Source organism: Ornithodoros turicata, unplaced genomic scaffold (genome assembly GCF_037126465.1).
Source record: "Ornithodoros turicata isolate Travis unplaced genomic scaffold, ASM3712646v1 Chromosome99, whole genome shotgun sequence".
NCBI classification, from domain to species: domain Eukaryota; kingdom Metazoa; phylum Arthropoda; class Arachnida; order Ixodida; family Argasidae; genus Ornithodoros; species Ornithodoros turicata.
In genome coordinates this window covers 410,456-429,753 of record NW_026999399.1, presented here as the reverse complement: position 1 = coordinate 429,753, position 19,298 = coordinate 410,456, and the positions used below count along the sequence as shown (strand labels likewise).

At 45.0% G+C, this 19,298-nt stretch overlaps 1 protein-coding gene across 2 annotated transcripts in view; it reads left to right on the top strand.

The window, feature by feature from the left end:
* Positions 1-19,298, top strand: part of LOC135374696 (uncharacterized) — a 58,785-nt gene that overhangs the window by 35,836 nt on the left and 3,651 nt on the right. For both annotated transcript variants that reach the window (XM_064607615.1, XM_064607614.1), the window contains one exon: positions 2,070-2,102. In XM_064607615.1, the coding sequence (XP_064463685.1) occupies positions 2,070-2,102 (33 nt within the window). The remainder of the gene's footprint in view (positions 1-2,069; positions 2,103-19,298) is intronic.

Below are 19,298 nucleotides of genomic sequence, written 5' to 3'. Positions count from 1 at the left end.
CTATTGCCAAGTCTAATCCAATACGGGGAAACTCCTGGCAAAACCTTATGTGCTGCTGCCGACACTCCCGACATCGGCCTAACATACGCTTGCAACACCGCTCAGAGTTGGGCCGATGTCGGGTCAGGATATTGGCCCGATATCATTTGGACATGCTGCCGATGAAATTTCGACATGCTACCGATTTGTGACCGATGTTGCGCCAGCATAATTTTGTATTTTTATTCGTGTGCTGGCCATCGTAGGGATGAAAACAACGTTAGACTGGTTTGCGAGGAAACTACGTTTTATGTCTACCATTGTTTATTACTCGTTTTATTTTCTCATGGTTTTCTTTATCTCTCGTATTTCCCACGGCGTGCAATGAGCGCGGTATTACCAAAAGCAAGACGAAAAAAAGTTCGAAAGCTCCTTAAAAAACGAAGCGCAAGAAGCTTTCAAAAGGTACCGGCATTTCTTTCGAAACAAAAACATACTATATATTTCATGTCTTACGAGCTTCCGCAAATTCGAGAGCCCTGCTCGTCTCAGAATCAAAATGGTGGAGGTGACGTGTCTGATTTTAGTTCGCTCACGCATACAAACAAGGCTCGAATGAGGTATTGCTTCAAATATTAACTCGACATCAACGTAACGAATGTGTTTCCTACTTGCTTTTGGCGCGGGACACCAAGTAGGTCGATGGAAAGCCAGTGTCTGCGTTATGTCGTTTGTTTCGGTCAACATCTAGCCGACGATGCCAACTTCAGTGGGATGTTGGTCGCAAGTTGGCAGTGTCGGCGTCTTGTCTCTCGTTTCTGTGATCATCAAGCCGACATTGTCAATCTCTGTGAGATATCAATCGCACGTTGACATTGTCAGCGTCGTCTCGCTGGTGTCGGTCAACATCAAGCCGACATTGCCAACTTCAAACTTATATCGGTCGCAAGTTGGCACTGTCGGCTACATGTAGCTTGTTTCGGTCAACACCGAGCCGACATTGCCAACTTCAGCGTGATATCGGTCGCAAGTTGGCAGTTTCGGCTAGATGTCGCGTTTTTCCATCAACATCGAGCCGACATTGCCAACTTCTGTCGTATATCGGTCACAGGTTGGCAGTGTCAGGGATATGTTGGGCCGACATGCCCAACTTGCTGCCGATATCGGCCCGATGTCGTGTGCTGTCTTGGTTGGTGGTGTGCTGAAAACTGTTCTGGACCATGTCGAACAGTGGGAACACATGTCAGAACGCTTTTTCAGTACAGTCCGGTACACACAATACATCGACGCTGTGCCAGAATATTTTCGCAATACCCCAATACCCCACTATACACCCCCACACATACCCCAATTTAAGCAGGGTACATTTGCTCCGATGTGAACCCAATACGAAGTTTTACATTAAACGGGGTAGCAGGGTGTAAATATGTAGCACGAATACGGAAGCTTACTATGCGAGATATCACGGCCATGGCCACGGCAGACGTCTACGGATGACGTATCGTCATGCAGCGTAGGGTTACGTAGCGTAGCGTCGTAACGAAAACAAATGCGATGATCGATACCCTATCTGTTCTCATATCAGGGGTTGGTGCCGAACTTTGTATGATTATAGGAAGGCAGTTGCCTCAGGACAGAAGCCGCCGATATTTCGAACAGAGACTGTTCTTCTTCTGGGCACCGTCCTCATCATTGGCATGGTATTTAAAGGGTTAGGTGTGACGTGTTTAAAGGTTCATGCGAATTGTGGGTCAACAGCCCGGAGGGAAGAAAGGTTCCGTACGGAACACGTCACATCTAACCCTTTAAATACCATGCCAATGATGAGGACGGTGCCCAGAAGAAGAACAGTCTCTGTTCAAAATATCGGCGGCTTCTGTCCTGAGGCAACTCCCTTCCTACATTCCACCGGTTCGCTGGATTTCTACCCATCTTTGTATGATTATGTATCTATCAAACGATGGGGCACAGAAAATGTTTTTCTGTAAAACAGAAAAAACATTTCCTTGGTACCCTTGAGTGTGCTATGAACTGATCCAAATGAACGAGAGCGACACAAAACTGATTAACATTTCGTTGTTGCCTTTCAGCCCGGACAAGCATGCTTCGACGACGACGATGCGGTACGTGCACGTTTATCTTCTAATTGGACAACCAACTTTATTAGCTACGCCATGACTAGATAGATTGACAGAAAGCACCAGAATCTTTCGTGAAAACTGGCTGCATCATTCGACATTCCGTCAAACACTCTTGAATGCTTTATGCTGGCACTATAGGACATTGATCCCAAATTTTTAATCAAAGCCCCAAAAACAATCCAAACGACGCACGCTTAGACACAGGCAGACACGACGCAGACACCTAGCTTCTTTATGTCTAGAGAGAAGTGCCCGTTTCATCTCTGATGACACAGCTTGCAGCTCACGCACCCGTTTCAAGCGTCTGAAAAACGTCGTCCCTTCCAGAGCTCGCTCTGTCCTTCAATCGTCATTCGACTAGTATACCTTCAACTCATATCTAAATATAGAGGTGATGGACATGTAACACAACCCTCAGGATAGCCTAAAATGTCTTGCACTCGTCCGCTACCAATCTCCTGGATCTGTCAACGCGGCTGTCATACGCTAATATGGCAAATACTCGAGCCCTGACTTCGACCTGCTTTGGATCAAACCTCCAGGACGAGAGGGCACTGAAACATCAAGAGAGTCACCACGTCGATAGTCACCACGTAGTTGATACTGAGACAGTTACTGAGTTGACTGAGATCAAGTTGATAGGATGATCTCACAATCACAACTTAGCACGCAGACGCTTCATGGACAGACCGCCGTTCTTTCATCACGCCATCCAAGATACTGCAGGCACCTGTGAAAATAAACAGTAAATACTTGAAACAAGTACACTGATGAACAATTTGTGCGCGTGTGTATTTGTGTGTGTGCGTGTGACCACTGTCAGTGTCTCAAACAACTGAACTACGCATGCACTATTTACACACGCAATTTCTGCTACAAAATTCTGCTACCCCAGGGAACGGGTTCACTCCAAAAATCGAAGTACGATTAATTAATGCATCACTGATGCGGCGGAATGCCGGTATTGAATGAGGAAGGGAGCGGAGAGGTTTTTCTCCGGCGCTACGCACATCCATCAGACTGTCACGATTTTCCAACTCGGGAGTTGTAATGCTAAAACATAAAATGGTATTGTACTTTGTTTCGTGTTGAAAGATAGAATAAATTAATTAATTAGCATAGTAAGTGCGAATTTAGGGGTAGTTCCTTCGTTAGTCCCACTTAGTTCGCACTTAGTATTCCAGTTTGTCCTTCAGTTATTTTATTATTTTATTTATGAATTATATATTTTCGATTCTTTAGCTTTATTAACGCCTTTCTAGTACTCGAAATCGACCACCTTAGCAACAGAAAAATCGTACGACAGCCACGGTTATCGGTTCTACATCTGTGGCTCTAAGCGGGTCTGTCTCCAATCCACGTAGCACTTATGTCGTGTTACTCTCCGTTGGGGAGCCGAGTGGCGTGAGGAAATTTATCGCATTAAGTTGTCAGTTGCAACGCATTCGCAAAATCAACAAGCACAATTACCTGAAGCTCTGCTGTTACATACTAAACACGGACAAAGGGAACGAAGTGGGGAAGAAAATTGTAAAAAAAAAGAATATAGCTCTGACTGCTTAGGTTTCCTACGGTTGCGAGCCTTGCCAGAGACAACGATATTCCACGATCCACTTTTCCGGTACCCTCTGCATTAAAGCTTCACAGCTGGTTTGAGTCCTGTGTTGTCCTCTTCGTATTCTCTGTTTCTCAAATTCAACGAAATGTACCTCTTTGGATTAATATCCCTGGAACGTCTCTACCTGGTCACGAAAGTCTTGAATATCCGGATATCTTTGTGACATGTAGGGGATATCCCACAAAGCCATTTACCTTGTGATTCTACCCAGTAAACAACACATGTCTCAGCACATGTCTGTGTACAGAATATCACGCTCTGGATGTTTGCATTCCGATGTATAAAGCGCAGTTCATATATGCTGGGGAAGCTCCTGGACTATCCAAGAGACTAGGATATGAACACTCATTGAACGTCGCTCGAATATCACGGGGATGTCGTCTGAGATATACGGATCTGTAGGATGTTTATACAATCTTTTTTTTTTACTGTAAGTCTTATTTTACTGTGTAGTATTTCGATAGCGTTGGGAGCAAGCAAACATACATTGTCTGAGCGTCCGATACAGCGTGAATAAATAGTATTCGCGTGTTGCTCTCTTTGCAAAGCATTTACGTAGCATCCTTAAAGAAACAGACGAATGGCCTTACAGCTCTACGTAGCAGGTAATCACAGCAGAGCTGACATCCTGAATTAAAAACACAGTATTTGACAATAAATTATGTCGGAATTATTGTTGGCATGGCATTGACTCAATGCAGGTGTAGCGAAATTGCAAAGGCACATCCATCCTCGTCACCGCTACAAAGTTTTTACGCCCCTCTATAATTAGCGCGATTTCGCTGAAACGACGTTGGCAACGCTTCGTTTCATTCTGGGGTTACGACCGATTGTCATCAAGCAAGATGGTGACTCATTACAGCAGGTATACCAGCAGAGTTCCAGTGCATATTACAGTGGCATTGCCAGATATGTTGTTTCGAGCAATGTGTATAGTCTGCGGGAAGTTATTGAATGTAACGACGCGCTGAGTAGGGCACTTCACACGCTTCGAATTTCGATATTCCCGTGCGACTTCGCCATTTGGAACAGGTACCAATACGGGTTCGTCCCATTATCTGCATTTTCATTATTAGGGGGTTCGCATGAGCTATATGGGCATGAGTAATATCTTGCTGACATTTTCCCCACATTGGTTGAATTTTTGCAATATGAGCCCACATTGCCGACCGACATTTTCCCCATTACTGCTCACACTTGGCAATATGGAGCATAGACAAAATGGCGTAAATGCAGGCTAGCTGGTGAATAAATTCCATGATAGGCAAGCCTGAGCGATGCGCAAGACACGTAAACAAACACAAACACGAGGGCTCAAAACCAGCAAGACGTTTAATAGATAATAACGAACTTTATGAACACGTAGACGATGCGTGGGAAGACAGAGAGAGGGGGAATATGGAATTGAGGACAAAGTGAGTTGAAGGAAGGTTAGAAGAGCCGCTTGAAGGCCGGGTGGATACATACAGACGGCACACTAATACAATTGCCCACACTCTGTATGGCCAATGCGTCTCTCAAAAGACGTTTTCGCCTGTCTGGTTCCCACGCCAGCACCGCTGTCTGCGACCATAGGGGTTGACAATTATTACAGAGCCTTAGGTGGCCCGACAAATTTGAATCTGGGCTGTTTTTATGCTGGCCCAACCTTTGGTTAAAACCTTGAGACGTTTGACCTATGTATACAAAGCCACAAGCTAACGGAATTCTATACACAACATTTTTTGCACGTGGAGCAAATTTGATGGTTCTGTGTTCAGCATTACATCCAGGCTCTGGTTTCGAAAAAGGCGTTAAACGATCTAACCTGAAGTTGTTCCTAAAGAGGAGACGGACCCCCATCTCATTCGACATAGCCTTCAAATTATGTGATATCTTGTGGTAGTACGGACCTACTGCCATGTTTTCGTTTTTCTCTTTTTCTTCCGTTAAACCTTTCGGGCGAGCATGAAACTGTGCAAGTAAATTGTGCTGGATTAGCTTAAACTCATATCCTGCTCTTTGTAACTTGGCGGTCTGTAGCTTGAATGCACTGAACACAAAATTTAAGCAAGACTTGGTCAGGGCACTGGTTATCAAGGAATTTATCAAACTATTTTTCACCAACTTAGAATGGCAACTCCTTCTAGGCAGAAAGGTTTTTTTAGTTGAAGCATCATAGTGCCAGCATAACCCACCTTTGAAGTGTAATGTCAAATCTAAAACCTTCAATTTCCCGTCGGCAGGATGCTCTTCCGTAAATGTTAATTTGGGGGACGATTCACGAGCCACACGTTGCAGTTCTACCAAGCAGGATCGGGAACGAGACATAAATATCAGACCATCAACGTATCTAGCCACCAAAACAGCGTCAGGCAAAGACGAATTTACAAAAGCACGTAAATGAAAGTCGAGGCAGCCTAAATAGATTTCAGATAGGAATGGTGCAAACAGACTAACCTGTGAAAACACAATCCTTTTGGGTGTATAAAACGCCATCTATGCAAGTTACATTAGAATTCAAGTACAAATTCAGCAATTCCAAAATATCACTTATAGCTATGCCAGCGTGAGACTGGAAACGTACCAAAAGATCCAAAACGCGTTTCACAGCAAAGGTTTTTTAAAGGGACAGTCGCATTCTCCGAGGTCAATTTCGAAACTAATGCGAATTCTAATTCCTTGCCGAGCACTGAAATGGGCCCGAAAATACCATTTCGATCCGCGGCGTACTTTTCGCGCAATCCGATGAAAAGGAAACGGGAATCCTTGCGCCCTCGCTCTCTAAAAGTGGGAGCAAACGTCACCCGGATAAAGCCAATCAGCGCGCGCCCTGGGTAAATGCGAGCCGCGCGCCTGTTTGGCGATCGCGAAGCGAAGGCGAAGGTAGCAAACATGGAGTCTGAAAACGAGAGTGATGTTTCTCTGTCTGGGGGAGATTCTGACGAACATGTAAGCGGTAGCGGCGACGAGTTAATGCTGGATGATGACCTATACTCTACGGACCCAATGCCTCTGGAACCCGCCGACCATGCACGAGATGTGGCTGCGGCTAACCCGCGGGATGACATTTTCAGGTGACGTATCTCTTTGCATGGTTGCCGTCGGATGTGCGAAACAGTTTAGAATGTTGAAATTGTTGTCGGCAGGTGTCTGTGTGGAGTCTGCGACCCACAGGAGCCCGACGAGCGCCTGTGTTGCCATTCTGTTGCCAGGGTGGTAGAAATGTGCAACAGTGCCGCCGTGCAGTGCATAACACAACACCCATTACTCAGGGACATCTGCCTCCGTAGGGAGCTTCTAGTGGTGTACGCGCCTCAATTCTGCCGCTATGATCAACATTTTAGGCGACTCAATCCCCAGGACCACAGGTAAGCCTGCTGCAGTGCTCTTCCGTTTGCTATGATTACGACCGTAATGATTTTTTCGGTTTAAATGACCTCCCATCAAGATTCGGAAGGGTAAACTCGGGTGCTAGTCGGGTGTTGTTGGTTACGCAAATTGTCGAACCTAAAGTGGACAGGGGTTGTATACAAAAGGGGCGGCTATTCTCAGCAGCTTTTTGGCCTACACAAGTTTGTCCCCCATAAATCATAAGCGTGGCCGACAGCCGTGGAACGACCAGAATGCTGGTCCAACAATTCCATTAGGAAAAGTGAAGCAACACAGTCGCCTCAGCTAGTCTTGATATGCTCTCAATTATGCCAGTTAGCCATGTCCTGATTGGCAATACAAAACTCTGATTGACAGATATCCAGTGAGAATTCTGAAGGATAGTCTTACAAGTCTGAAAGCAGAAGCATTTGAGGTGCCAATAAAGGGGGGGGGGGGGGGCATGTTACTGAAGAATGTAAGAGTAATATATTTTGGGAGAAATTGGATTTTGCCGGAATTGGAGGGAAGCTGGTTCAGGAGGGAGTTAGCTGTTGGAATCGGGTTCATCCTGAAAGAGGCGGACCATTTTTCTGTTGTACTATGTTGCACACCTGCCAACCTTCCACATTCAAAATGCGGGAGACCCCGGAACTAAGAAAGGAATGCACAGACTTTGAACTCCAAGGTTGGGATAGTGTCTGTTCTTCTGTTCTGGCCATTGTCTTCCCAACACTGTGGGAGATTTGGCAGGTATGCAAATGCCCACAAGATATAATGCTAAACAAAAAGAAATCTCATGTGGATTTGTCTTTTCCAGCTCCCTGAGGTTCACGGCATACTCGTCATTCACGAGATGGGTCTGGGGATACCTTCGTCCAAGGAACAGACGACAGGTTCCTGGATGCGTTGTCCGAGCCATCAGGAGGGAGTTCCCATTTACGTCCTATCAAGGCTATCAGCGTTAGGACAGTCGAAGCAAGGGTGTCTTGACAAGAGAGACAAGCTGGTGCATACTGATGGCTGGAACTGGAGACATGTAGTGGCAAGACAAAAATTTTGCTGACATAGGCACACTTTGTGTAAATGAGCCCTTGGTCATCCCCCTTGCCTCCCATCAGAGGTTTAGGAGGATGCTATTGGTGTCTGGTGTACGGATAAACCTATTCGTACACCACACACCTGTAGTATCCTCCAAAACCTCTGATGGGAGGCAAGGACCAACGATGGGACCAAGGGCTCATTTACACAAAATGTGCCTATGTCAGCAAAATTTTTGTCTTGCAGCAATTTTCGTCTTTTCGTAATTGCAGTGTGGGGGATGTTTTGTCTTGTCACTCTGTATCTCCAGTTGCAGTCAACAGACTGTCTACCCGTCTGTACAGCAAAAACTACTACACGTGGCAATATTAGCTCTGGCATCAAATCCAGACTGTACTGCACTAATGCGGTGTAGTGACGGGAATAAAGAATGACCCTATAATTGTATCGATTTATTGTACAGTGGAGTATGATGGAATGGGAATAACGAAATAGCATAGGTTTATTTGCCTCCCATTATGTATGGGAGGCAAATAAACATAAGCTATTTTATTATGTTGTGCTGTGGTTCTACATTAATGTGGTGTGAAGTCTGGGCGGTTACAGGTACGCTGCCACAGGGATGTTAGGAGGGTTCATGTTGGCAGGTCCATATCTGGTGTACTAATACGCTATGCAAGTCTGTGTCCATTGTGTTCCTCTTCCTGGAATCAGGGGATGACAACCCCCTTGTGAGATGCGCCGTGAAGTGGGTCCCCAGTACTTGCTTCAGCCATGACCTCTACATCTGAAATATGGCCCTGAGTGTTAACACTCAAAAGAATATGTTGAGGGCCTAGCAGGTACAATAACAAATATAAAAATGACTATGCAAATAAATCTTCCCCTTTGCGGTCCCTATTTCACTGGCACAGTTATTTTCCTGTCGACATTACGTTATAAACGCTGGCAGCCGCATCACACAAGATTCCTTTTACAGAACTCTACAATTTTCAGGGCTCGTACATATCCATTATTTTGTGGGACGTGCAAAAAGAATTGCAATATTTTCGTGGCTTGACAAAACATACCAAATCCACTTGATTCCATTGACGTGCTTGCAGCCGCCTGAAATAGAGCCAGAAATTAGCAACAAGGCTGCAGTAGAATACTGATGCAAGTGTCTCGGACGTAGCCAAACACAGATTGCGATGCTTTCACATCCCTGAATGCTACCATCAGGCTTACACTATGAACTGTAGAAACATCCACTAGCTGCAATAAGATTAGAATAATGCTGTCATGTGGGAGTGTTACGTTACTCCTGCATAATACTGGCAACAATTAGCACAGCAACAACACACCAATCTTTTTTCTCTAGAGTACGCGTACTATTGCGTCAGGATGCTGCAATCATTGTAATAATTTGTGTACATTAGTAGCCGGTGTGACTGTGACGTTACAATCGGCGGCGAGGCCAGGTGTTCGCGATTATGTTTACTGTGACAACTGATATTTTTCATCGCAGCGTATAGCTGTGACCACGCAAAATTGTCACTTACCTCCGTTACTGGTTCCTGCCCTTGTTCCTGATCGAATGTGGTAGGGGTGGTAGGCACGGCGTCAATCTTCAGCCGCTTCTGTTTCTGCCGTAGCCCAAGCCGAACTTGCAATATCTTCTTCACCAAAATAGGCGTCGTCGGCGAAATGACAGGAACAGACCCGTGAAACATTCAATCCTTGGAACACACCACAGTAGTGGCTGGCGATCGCTGCCTCCCACTTTCGTTTCGTTTCGCCATTGCGAGGTCGGTGAAATGTAAGCTCGGGATTCGCGTTAGTCTTTCTGCACCCGAGCACGTAGCACCGGTTTCCTGGCTGTGACATCGCACGTCAACGGCGTGAAATCCTAGGCCACACGCTATGGTTCAAAGTACTTCAAAGCAAACGCGACAAGACAACAAGAAAAAGGGGCAGCCGCACGCTCAGACACACACAGAATCTGCGGCGGGAAGGAGCGCCTCCTGATGGTTGGTTTATCCGGGTGACGTCATCCAGTGTCGGCGCCTTGCGGGGATCGCCGTGCGCGCCGGAAGCGCGAACATTTAAAAATCGTTTCTGAGTCAACCAAGTGGATTTGTGCGGAGAAAATTTGCCGTCGTACATTATGCACGACAGGGAACATGACCATATTAGTTCCGGAACACGCTTCCGGATGCGACTATCCCTTTAAGAGAATAGTACAGATCTTTGACATCCAACGATATCGGGAACATTTCAGAACCATGAAATGGCAAAAGCATTTTGACAAATTCTTCGGAGTTTCTCAGAGTTAAGGGGTTGGGTACATTTAAAACTGACAATGATTTCTGGATGAACGCTGATACGAACTTCTGCCAAGTGCTATTTTCATTAAGTACAATTCTAAGGGGTAGATTGGGTTTATGGTCCTTCAACAAAAATTTTGAAGAGAACGCGCAAGACGCAGTTCCTTTGATATTCTTTACCAAGGTTGACATTTCGTTTTCATTCAAAATATTCGAAACATCCCTTTTCAATGTTCGAAGGTTCCCAATGAAAGGCACTAACAGCTCGTCAACCGCATCCGATCGCTTTTTTGAGAACTCTTCTCTCGGGAGAACACCAAAACGGCCAGATTTGTCAGTTTGAAGCAAGACGAGGTTTTTAGCCTGCAACTCTTCCTGTGCCGCGACCACAGAACGGGATTTTGACACAGTAGCCGGGACCCGTGCATTGGGAAAGCTTGGCAATCGAATTTTCAATGAAAGCATGTGTTTGGGAACCACATTGCAGCTATGAGGTCCACGTCGGAGATGAAATCGAACTTTGAAGGTTTCACATTAGGAGGCCATACCAGTCGGGGAACAACTCCGATTCACGATTTTCTCGATTCTAGATGGTGCCACGGTCGACGTCCTTATCACGCCGTTCGCCTCCGACTGCGAAATAATCCCCATTGTGCGTGGTTCACGTCGCGAGTTTAAGGCGGCGCGCACCCTTTGCGCTCTTTGCCGAGAGGTAAAGTGTCGGACTTTGACACGAAAGGCCCGCAGTTCGATTCGAGACATTCACGTCTTTTTGCGTGTCTCCTATTGCTATATAAGTACTTTATTTTGTTGTTGTTGTTGTGTATGTTGTCTGTAATTTTTAGTTGCTCTTCGTATTGTTTTACTAGTGCATACTTACTGTATGCCGACGTACAAGTGTGATCGGATAGTACGGATGACAATATGGGCAGTACACACACAGATGGTATTATAAACGAATGTTGCCAGCAGTGAGTCTGAGGACAAGGCGATTGCCAATTAAGAAATGAGGAAATGGCCAAGGAAAGGTATTTTCATATGCTATCAACGCTCGCCCAAGATGTTGGTATCTCGGAGGCTCTCAACTGGATGTACCAGCGGCTGTAAATTAGGCCATAAACACGCAGCACTTACAGTGCAAGTCACGAAAATCTAGTGCTCGAAACAGTATTCCCTTTTTTTTTTTTTGTACTCGCTTACATGCAATTTACCTTGATAATAACTCTATTATTCATGCAAAAATGACATTTTGGTATGTATATTTCTGGTAAGTAAGCATTATCAAATATTTGAATTCATTTACAGGGCGTTGGTGCAAAATACTTTTCAAAATTTTCATCGCAGAATAGACTTCTTTACCCGAAAACTTCAGTAATCCGTTCCCCTATGTTCCCTCTTGTTTTTCTTTCACATTACATCGGCTTAGCAAAATGATGTCAGTCGACAACCCCCAGTAACAGGGGACTCCCTTCTTCTCGCCTTGGTGTGCCAGTTTGCAAAACCGTACAAAGAAGGCGAAGGGCGATAAAGGCTTCAGGTCGAGCCAACCAAGGAAGATACGGAAAGGTCGAGCGGCGAGGCCTCCCAGAGGGAGTCGCGATATTCCCAACAGACTTTTTTTTTCTGGACGCCAAGAGGAACGATTCGACAAAAAATAAAAGGACACAGACTAGAAAGATATTAACAATGGTCACCTGACAACATAACAGGTTCTTGTTTGAGTGTTGCAAAAAGTGCAGTTCGGTCTCCTTATCATGTGGGACAGGAAAATCACTATTCTTGTAGGGCAACACAGATGCAATTACAAAATTGGCGTTTCCAGAGATGAATATGAGCGCTAGTTGCCAAATGAAGGAATGATCACCGAGAAGTCGTTTCCTATATTCAAAGCTTGCCCGAGATGCCGGATTTTCCTCCCCGGAAAAAATGTCCCCGGGAAGAACCATCCCCAGGAAAAGCCCAGAGAAATCTTCTCCGCAAGAACGAAAGCCGTTTGATCGAACGCGGGGCATTTCGTCCAAGACAATCTGATCGAACACCGTTTGATCGAAACGGCAGCGGTCGTTTGATTTTTTATTGGTTCTTTTGGGAGCAGATGCATACTCTAAACAAGATTGAACTAAAGTATTATATGGCTGTTAATAGAATATCTTTTTTTTATACAATGGCGAAATTTCCTTCTTAGCATTCAGACTTCGGGTGCCTTTCGTGTACATATCACTATCATCGTTCCCTGTCGTCAGCAGTGAAAAGGGTGCCCAGAAGAAGCACAGACTATTGGCTGCTCCCAACTTGAAGACATTTTCTTCGGTATGCGTCCCACTTGTTCGCGGGATACAATAACAACAACTTTATTTCAGGATGATGGGCCGGGAGTTTCATCGCCGGGCGCGATACTCTACCGCATTGCTGGAGGTGAAGTGGGGACTGAAGTAATGGGTCCCGTTACAATTTCACGGGATACTTCCGCATTGTTCCATTCAATTTAGTTTCCTTTCGGATGGGAGAGAGTAAAAAGCGAGAAGGCTGTGCTGTTAGTGAATGACAAAGGTCCGCAAATAACCAGTGGCCTCCTCTCTTTAGCTGAAAAAAAGAAGAAGCAAGAAACAAACAAACAAAGAAGGAGAGAACACTTATTGCCTGCTCCGTATGTTCGAGTCAGGAGTTACAGAAACAGAGGTGGTAAGGACACGCTGCGAGCTTCGAACTCCCTTCGAAGAATCATCTTTCGAACAAACGGCGTCGCTCAAACGCCTTCGATCAAACTGCGTTCGACCAAACGGCGTTCGATCAAATGCTGTTATGTTGTTTACGTTGTTTCTTACTCATGTTTGTACGTTATCAATTACTTTTCTTCAAATAACAGCTTAGGATTTCGGAATATCCAGTTATAATGTGATGAGGAGGATGCGATGGACTGTGGACGGTGGACTGTCAAAAACAAGCCTAAACTAACCAAACCTCTGAAAACTAACCTAGGACCCGGTTCTAAACTAGGTTCCCACTGGGGACGATTTCGCCGTATCCCGGAAATTACAGGAGCGCCGTTGTGAACAGCTGAGGAAACGGATCATAGCCGACCAAGCTCTATCACATTATTTATTTAAGTTGGGAGACGGGATTTTTTAAATTATCATTGATGCTAACGCATAGTAAAACCATTGAACAAGGAACATAAATGCACCCGCTGCGCCGCTTGCATTGTGCCGATTACATCTGTTCTTTCTGTTCCTCTCTCGCAAATTTTGCTGAGTACTGACAACGCGGTAAGATTAGGAAGCGATTCTCCATCAGCAAATAAATATTGACTATGACACGAGGTGATTCATCACTAGTGATTTTCCAAGGTCCTGCTGCCTTCTACTTATTTCTGGCAGATATGTTGGGAAAATGGTAGCCGCGTTCTGTTATAAAGAGGAGTGCTACAGAATACTGAGCGCAATGACCTTCTGTATTCGTACCAACGAAAGTAAACGCATATGCCCACTATCCTGAGGCTCTGACTTCACGCTCGCTGAACGTGGGTATGGTCGGACTTATTCACAATACGATTATACTGTGATGTCCAATGAGGTGGTGTCACGAGATTGGAAGGATTTTGAAAAGCTCATACTTTAGAAACGATTCAAGTGTGCCGCTTGGATAGACGCCATGAACTGTAAGAACTTTCGCGATCGTCACGCTAGCCCCCCCCCCTCCCCCATATGTTATTTTCTCCTCGGATTTGCACTATTTGCGTGGGTCGGCTAGTGGCAGTTAGGGGGCTCGGGCCCCCCGTAGCCTCCCCGTAGCTACGCCACTGACCGGAATACTAGTATTTTCATATATAGTTCTTTTTTTGTTGTTGGTGGTAGCCAGACACTGATGTTGATGTACAGTATTTTCAGCAGAAGCGGAGTTGTAAGGGCAATGAAACAACTGAATAAGTGGGTGTAGAGCTTTTATAACCCATAAACATCGGCACAGAAAAAGATGTAAGGACAACTGTAAAACCTGTGTCTCACCGACAGTAGAGAAATACAAGCATCCAGCGAACGATATGGCTAGCGAACTAATGCAGCGAACTATATCCATTTAATGTTGTTCGTTGAATGGAATGTAGATGTAATTATTCATTAATACGTGAAAAAAAACGAAAAAAAAAAGAACTCTATGTCTCCTAATTTCAACAAATCCGCAAAGCGAACGATAACACTCGGTCGGCTGTGATGTGCTTCATCGACTATTTAGGTTTGCATCTATATTTCAGGGGCTTTTAGTGCACAATTATCCGCACTTTACCCACCACGCACTTTCTTTTCGTAGTAAACAAGTTGTACATTATTGTTTTTCATCTTCGCTGGCTAGTCTATTTGCGAGCACGAAATGCTATGCATTCCAGTTATTTGATTTCTAATACAATAGCCACAAAACTTATAAACTTCATAATCAACACTATCCCATTCAGTGGTCATTCACTAGAGTGCTCACCCCGTGTCTCTTTGGCCTTTCCGTTTTCAGCCTTCTGATTTTCGGATTTCTGATAGTTCGACGTTATGATTTTCGGCCTTTTATAGGCTCAATACTTACACTGAGTCAGTCTAAATAAATGCATTGCATTTAGCAACAGCTATTCAAAAAAAAGAAAAAGAAATAAAAAAGGAGAAGAAGGAAGCTCCTAAAACTCTTTGAACTCCGTCTTCATGTACGCGAGGAGGTCTCGGAGCACAAATTCCGTCTCATAATGCGCTGATTATTACCCGGAAACTTCAGTACTCCTTGGTTTTCGCAGGGTACTTCACATTACACCAGACCTTTCGTTCAGCTGGTTCAGCGTAGAGTCACTAGTTCAGTGGCGAATCCCCAGTGACCCGGAGCTTTTCCTGATCTTCCTCAGAAGGCTTTCCTTTGTTTGCGGTGCAAAGAACGACGGGTACAGGTTTTGGGTCATCCAACGCGGAACCAGCAAGAAGTGTCGAAAGATGAAAAATCCAGGGAACCGGTATCGAAACATTGGCCGTATCTCAAATAACGTGATCGAAGTCCCCGTTGAAAAATAAACAACATGAACATGAAAATGCAAACACCGAACTTTTACTAATCTAATAATCAACTACCTAATGTGGTGTTCCGTCGCGTCCGCCCCGCTAAGCCTAAGCAGCCAAAAGTGTGGCTCTCGTTCGCTAAAATGACTTGGACAGACATCGAAATTTCATGCATGATGTAAAACCCCGAAAAACTAGGGAACACGAAGGGACAGACACAAACACGAAGTCTCAAAAACAGCTGTTCGTGTCTGTCCCTTCGCGTCCCCTAGTCTCAGGGTTTTACATCATGCATCATCTTCACCAGCTCGCTTGCTTCCTAGCCATTTTTTCATCGAAAGTTGTTGAGTTTGTGTGGTAAATAGTGATGTCGGACTTTTAAACACGGCATATCATCGTACCAAGCAATCGAGCATTGTCGTTGGTTTTCCTTCTTTCGCGAACGTGAATTTGGGTTCCGGAAAAGACTGTTGCCCATTGCCTGGGCGGAAATAATTGTGCAGCGGTCGCTTGATCGATTTTTCTTATTGGTTCACGTGGAGCGTTGACGAAAAAATAATAAGATAAAAATGAAAATAAATCTATCAATAAAAGAAAGAAAGAGAAGAACAAAGAAACCTGCAGTTCTAAATGCAGTTATCCTGAGGAACATTTATTTGTGTATAATCCTCTTGATCGCTGTTTCAATATTACGAACATTACAGGGCAATGAAAGATGGAAGTCACTGAAAAGGTTAGCCAGCTGTAGGGGTCGAACCCACATCTTCTTCACCTACTCCTACAGCTGGCTAACCTTTTCAGTGACTTCCATCTTTCATCGTTAATTTCATAGGCAAATTGAGGCTTTGTGTGTGTTTGTCCTTACTATGTTGTTCCAGCCTCAGAGCATCAGTTCTCTCATATTACAGGGCAGTCATGTTGAACGTTACTGGAATATTTGTAAAGTCGGCCTTCCACTAATCGTAAATACGGCAGATTCTCGTTAGCCTTATGAGACAGTTGTCTGAGTAAGCACAAACCCGGCAAAATCGGGCAAATTGACGTTTCATGTGAAGCTAATAAACTCATCTCAATTCTCTATACGCGCACCGAAAAAAGAAGACGGTTGTTGGCCTGTGGTTGTTGGCGACAATGCCGACTCAGACGATAATCCCTTTACGAGCAGCTAAGTAAGCTTTTGTTCTGGTCTCCAAGGTCATGCCCTAAGTCAGCGGTCCAGGAAAGTAATGAGGAGAGAGGAGCCAGCAGTGCCGTCCGGTGCGCACGCGCACGCTTGCTCGGCGGAAGGATACGGTCCGCGCGGTTTTGCTGTCTCGTCAGAACGATGCCGTTCACTGGACTTTTAGTTGGTGATTTTGCGTACTCACATTTCATGCTTTTTTATAAAAACGATCTATCAATTCCTGAAACATATCGGGAGAAAGTAAATGGAACGTTTTTTTTTTTTTTTTGAAATGGCTATAGAAGTTTAATAAAAACCTGTCCAAAGAGTCAGGGGGAAAATTGTGTATTTTTTTCATGTTCATGACGTCGCCGTAAAATACATACGACATGTATGAGAAACCTAATAACATTATTCTGTTCATCCCGTCTTCCTCTTTATTGTGAAATCACCCGCGTCAAAATCTGCGCGATAGTTACCGAGAAAAAGCATAAGATATGTTCCATAGGAAATACATTGGGACGGAGAGCTGGTATGCCCTCTTAAGGCAGAACTTTGGCGTTTTGGAGAGAAGGTCTGTGAGGTGCGACGACAGATGCACACTTGCAGGATTGACGGAGAGAGTTGATGAATGGACGTGCTCTTCACGGCGTTTCACAGCAGGTTTGCGAACCGAGCGACGGAGGACTGACCGAAGAGAAGCGAATTCTTCTTCTTGACAACGTTGCCAATCGGAAAATTCTTGGGTATGCCAAAAGTGTGAGCATCATACCGACGGGAAATTGAAGTTTTTATATTTGACCTTACACTGCTGGCAATATGGTGCTTCAAGTAAAAAACCCCTTCTGCCAAGAAGGAGTTGCCATTCTAAGTTGGTGAAAAATAGTTTGATAAATTCCTTGATAACCAGTGCCCTGACCAAGTCTTACTCCAAATCGTGTTCAGTGCTGTCAAGCTACAGACCGCCAAGTTACAAAGAGCAGGCTATGAGATTAAGCTAATCCAGCACAATTTACTTGCACAGTTTGAAGTTCGCCCGAAATGTTTAATGGAAGAAAAAGAGAGAAAAAAATGTAGTAGTTCCGTACTACCACAAGATATCACATAATTTGAAGGCTATGTCGAAGGAGATGGGGGTCCATCTCCTCTCTAGGAACAACTTCAGGTTAGATCGTTTAACGCCTTTGGTCAACCGCTATGGTCCCAGACGGCGGTGCTGGCGTGGGAACGAGACAGGCGAAAACGTCTTTTGAGAGAAGCATTGGCCATACAGAGTGTGGACAATTGTATTAGTGTGTCGTCTGTATCTATCCACCCGGCCTTCAAGCGGCTCCTCTGACCTTCCTTCAACTCACTTTGTCCTCAATTCCATATTCCCCATCTCTCTGTCTTCCCACGCACCATCTACATGTTCTTGAAGTTCGTTATTATATATTAAACGTCTTGCTGGTTTTGAGCCCTCGTGTTAGTGTTTGTTTACGTGTCTTGATCGCTCAGGCTTGCCTATCATGGCAATATGGAGCCTTTGTGTCAAGTTTCAGCCAATATGGGAAAATCCTGGCAATGCTTCGCCTTTGTGGGTCAATATTCTGTGCTTCCCGAGGACGTTCGTGGGACCTTGGTTGCCTGCTGAGAACACGCGCAATACATGTAACAACTTTTTCAGTACAGCCTGGTTGCTCAATATATTTCAGAGAAATACTAAGAAGATGAGGCTGAATATAAAAAAAATGAGAGGCTCAGCGAAACTGAAGTTCGAAAATGATCAGGAGAACCATCCACTACCGCCAGATCGCGGTCGAACAAGTTTGAATCTCGATGGGTGGATGCCACATCCCAAACTGCCCCACCACCGCCACACCAACGCAACTGCCTCAACTAGCCTTGGCTACGATCCTCGACTGAAGCACACTGTGACAAAATCTGTAGCCAATGGAAGCTCGGAGCAAGCGTTGCCAATTGGTTTCGAAATTGCGCCTGCTTTCACCAGCTAAAAATACGCTACGTTCCCTCGACTGATTCGGTATGCCTTCCTGCGGCCACCCACAGAGAAATTAGAGCTCCGTCCAGCTCCTTCCTCAGTTCCTCTTTTGGTCTTCCTCCCCGCCTTTCCTTCTAACCTCTATCCGTATGGTTTAGCTGGCCTTCAAGAAAGCCACCTTTGCCGTTATGTGCAGTGATTGTTACTGAAAAGAACATTGTGTGAGCATCATCATCGTCGTCATCACTGCCTCTGACATTTCATCACTTTCACCGTGGCGTTCATAAAAGCGATGAACTAGGCCACTAGACTTCATAGGCCAGAATCGACGCATCGACATGTACTAGCTCTTTAATTCGACCCTTTACGAACCTAAAGTCTTAATGCTATCTTCTATAACGTCTAACTTGAATAAAAGTCGGCTATGGTAGCACGCCTGCTGTTCACACCTTTATTCATCGATATATGACCTGGCCAAATGAAGATATCATCTGGACCACCACTGTGTCATCACGCGACCAGCTGGGCGACACCGTCATTAATTTTTTGTGTGCCTGACATGGCGCGGTCGACAGGAGTTCCACTCTATTACAGGGCAAGATGGTTCCATATTCAGTCGGTTCCGATTCCCTGCGGCATCTATTTTGTACAGTTCAGTACTCACTGTTGTGTTCACCTCCTTTTCGGAGCAGAAT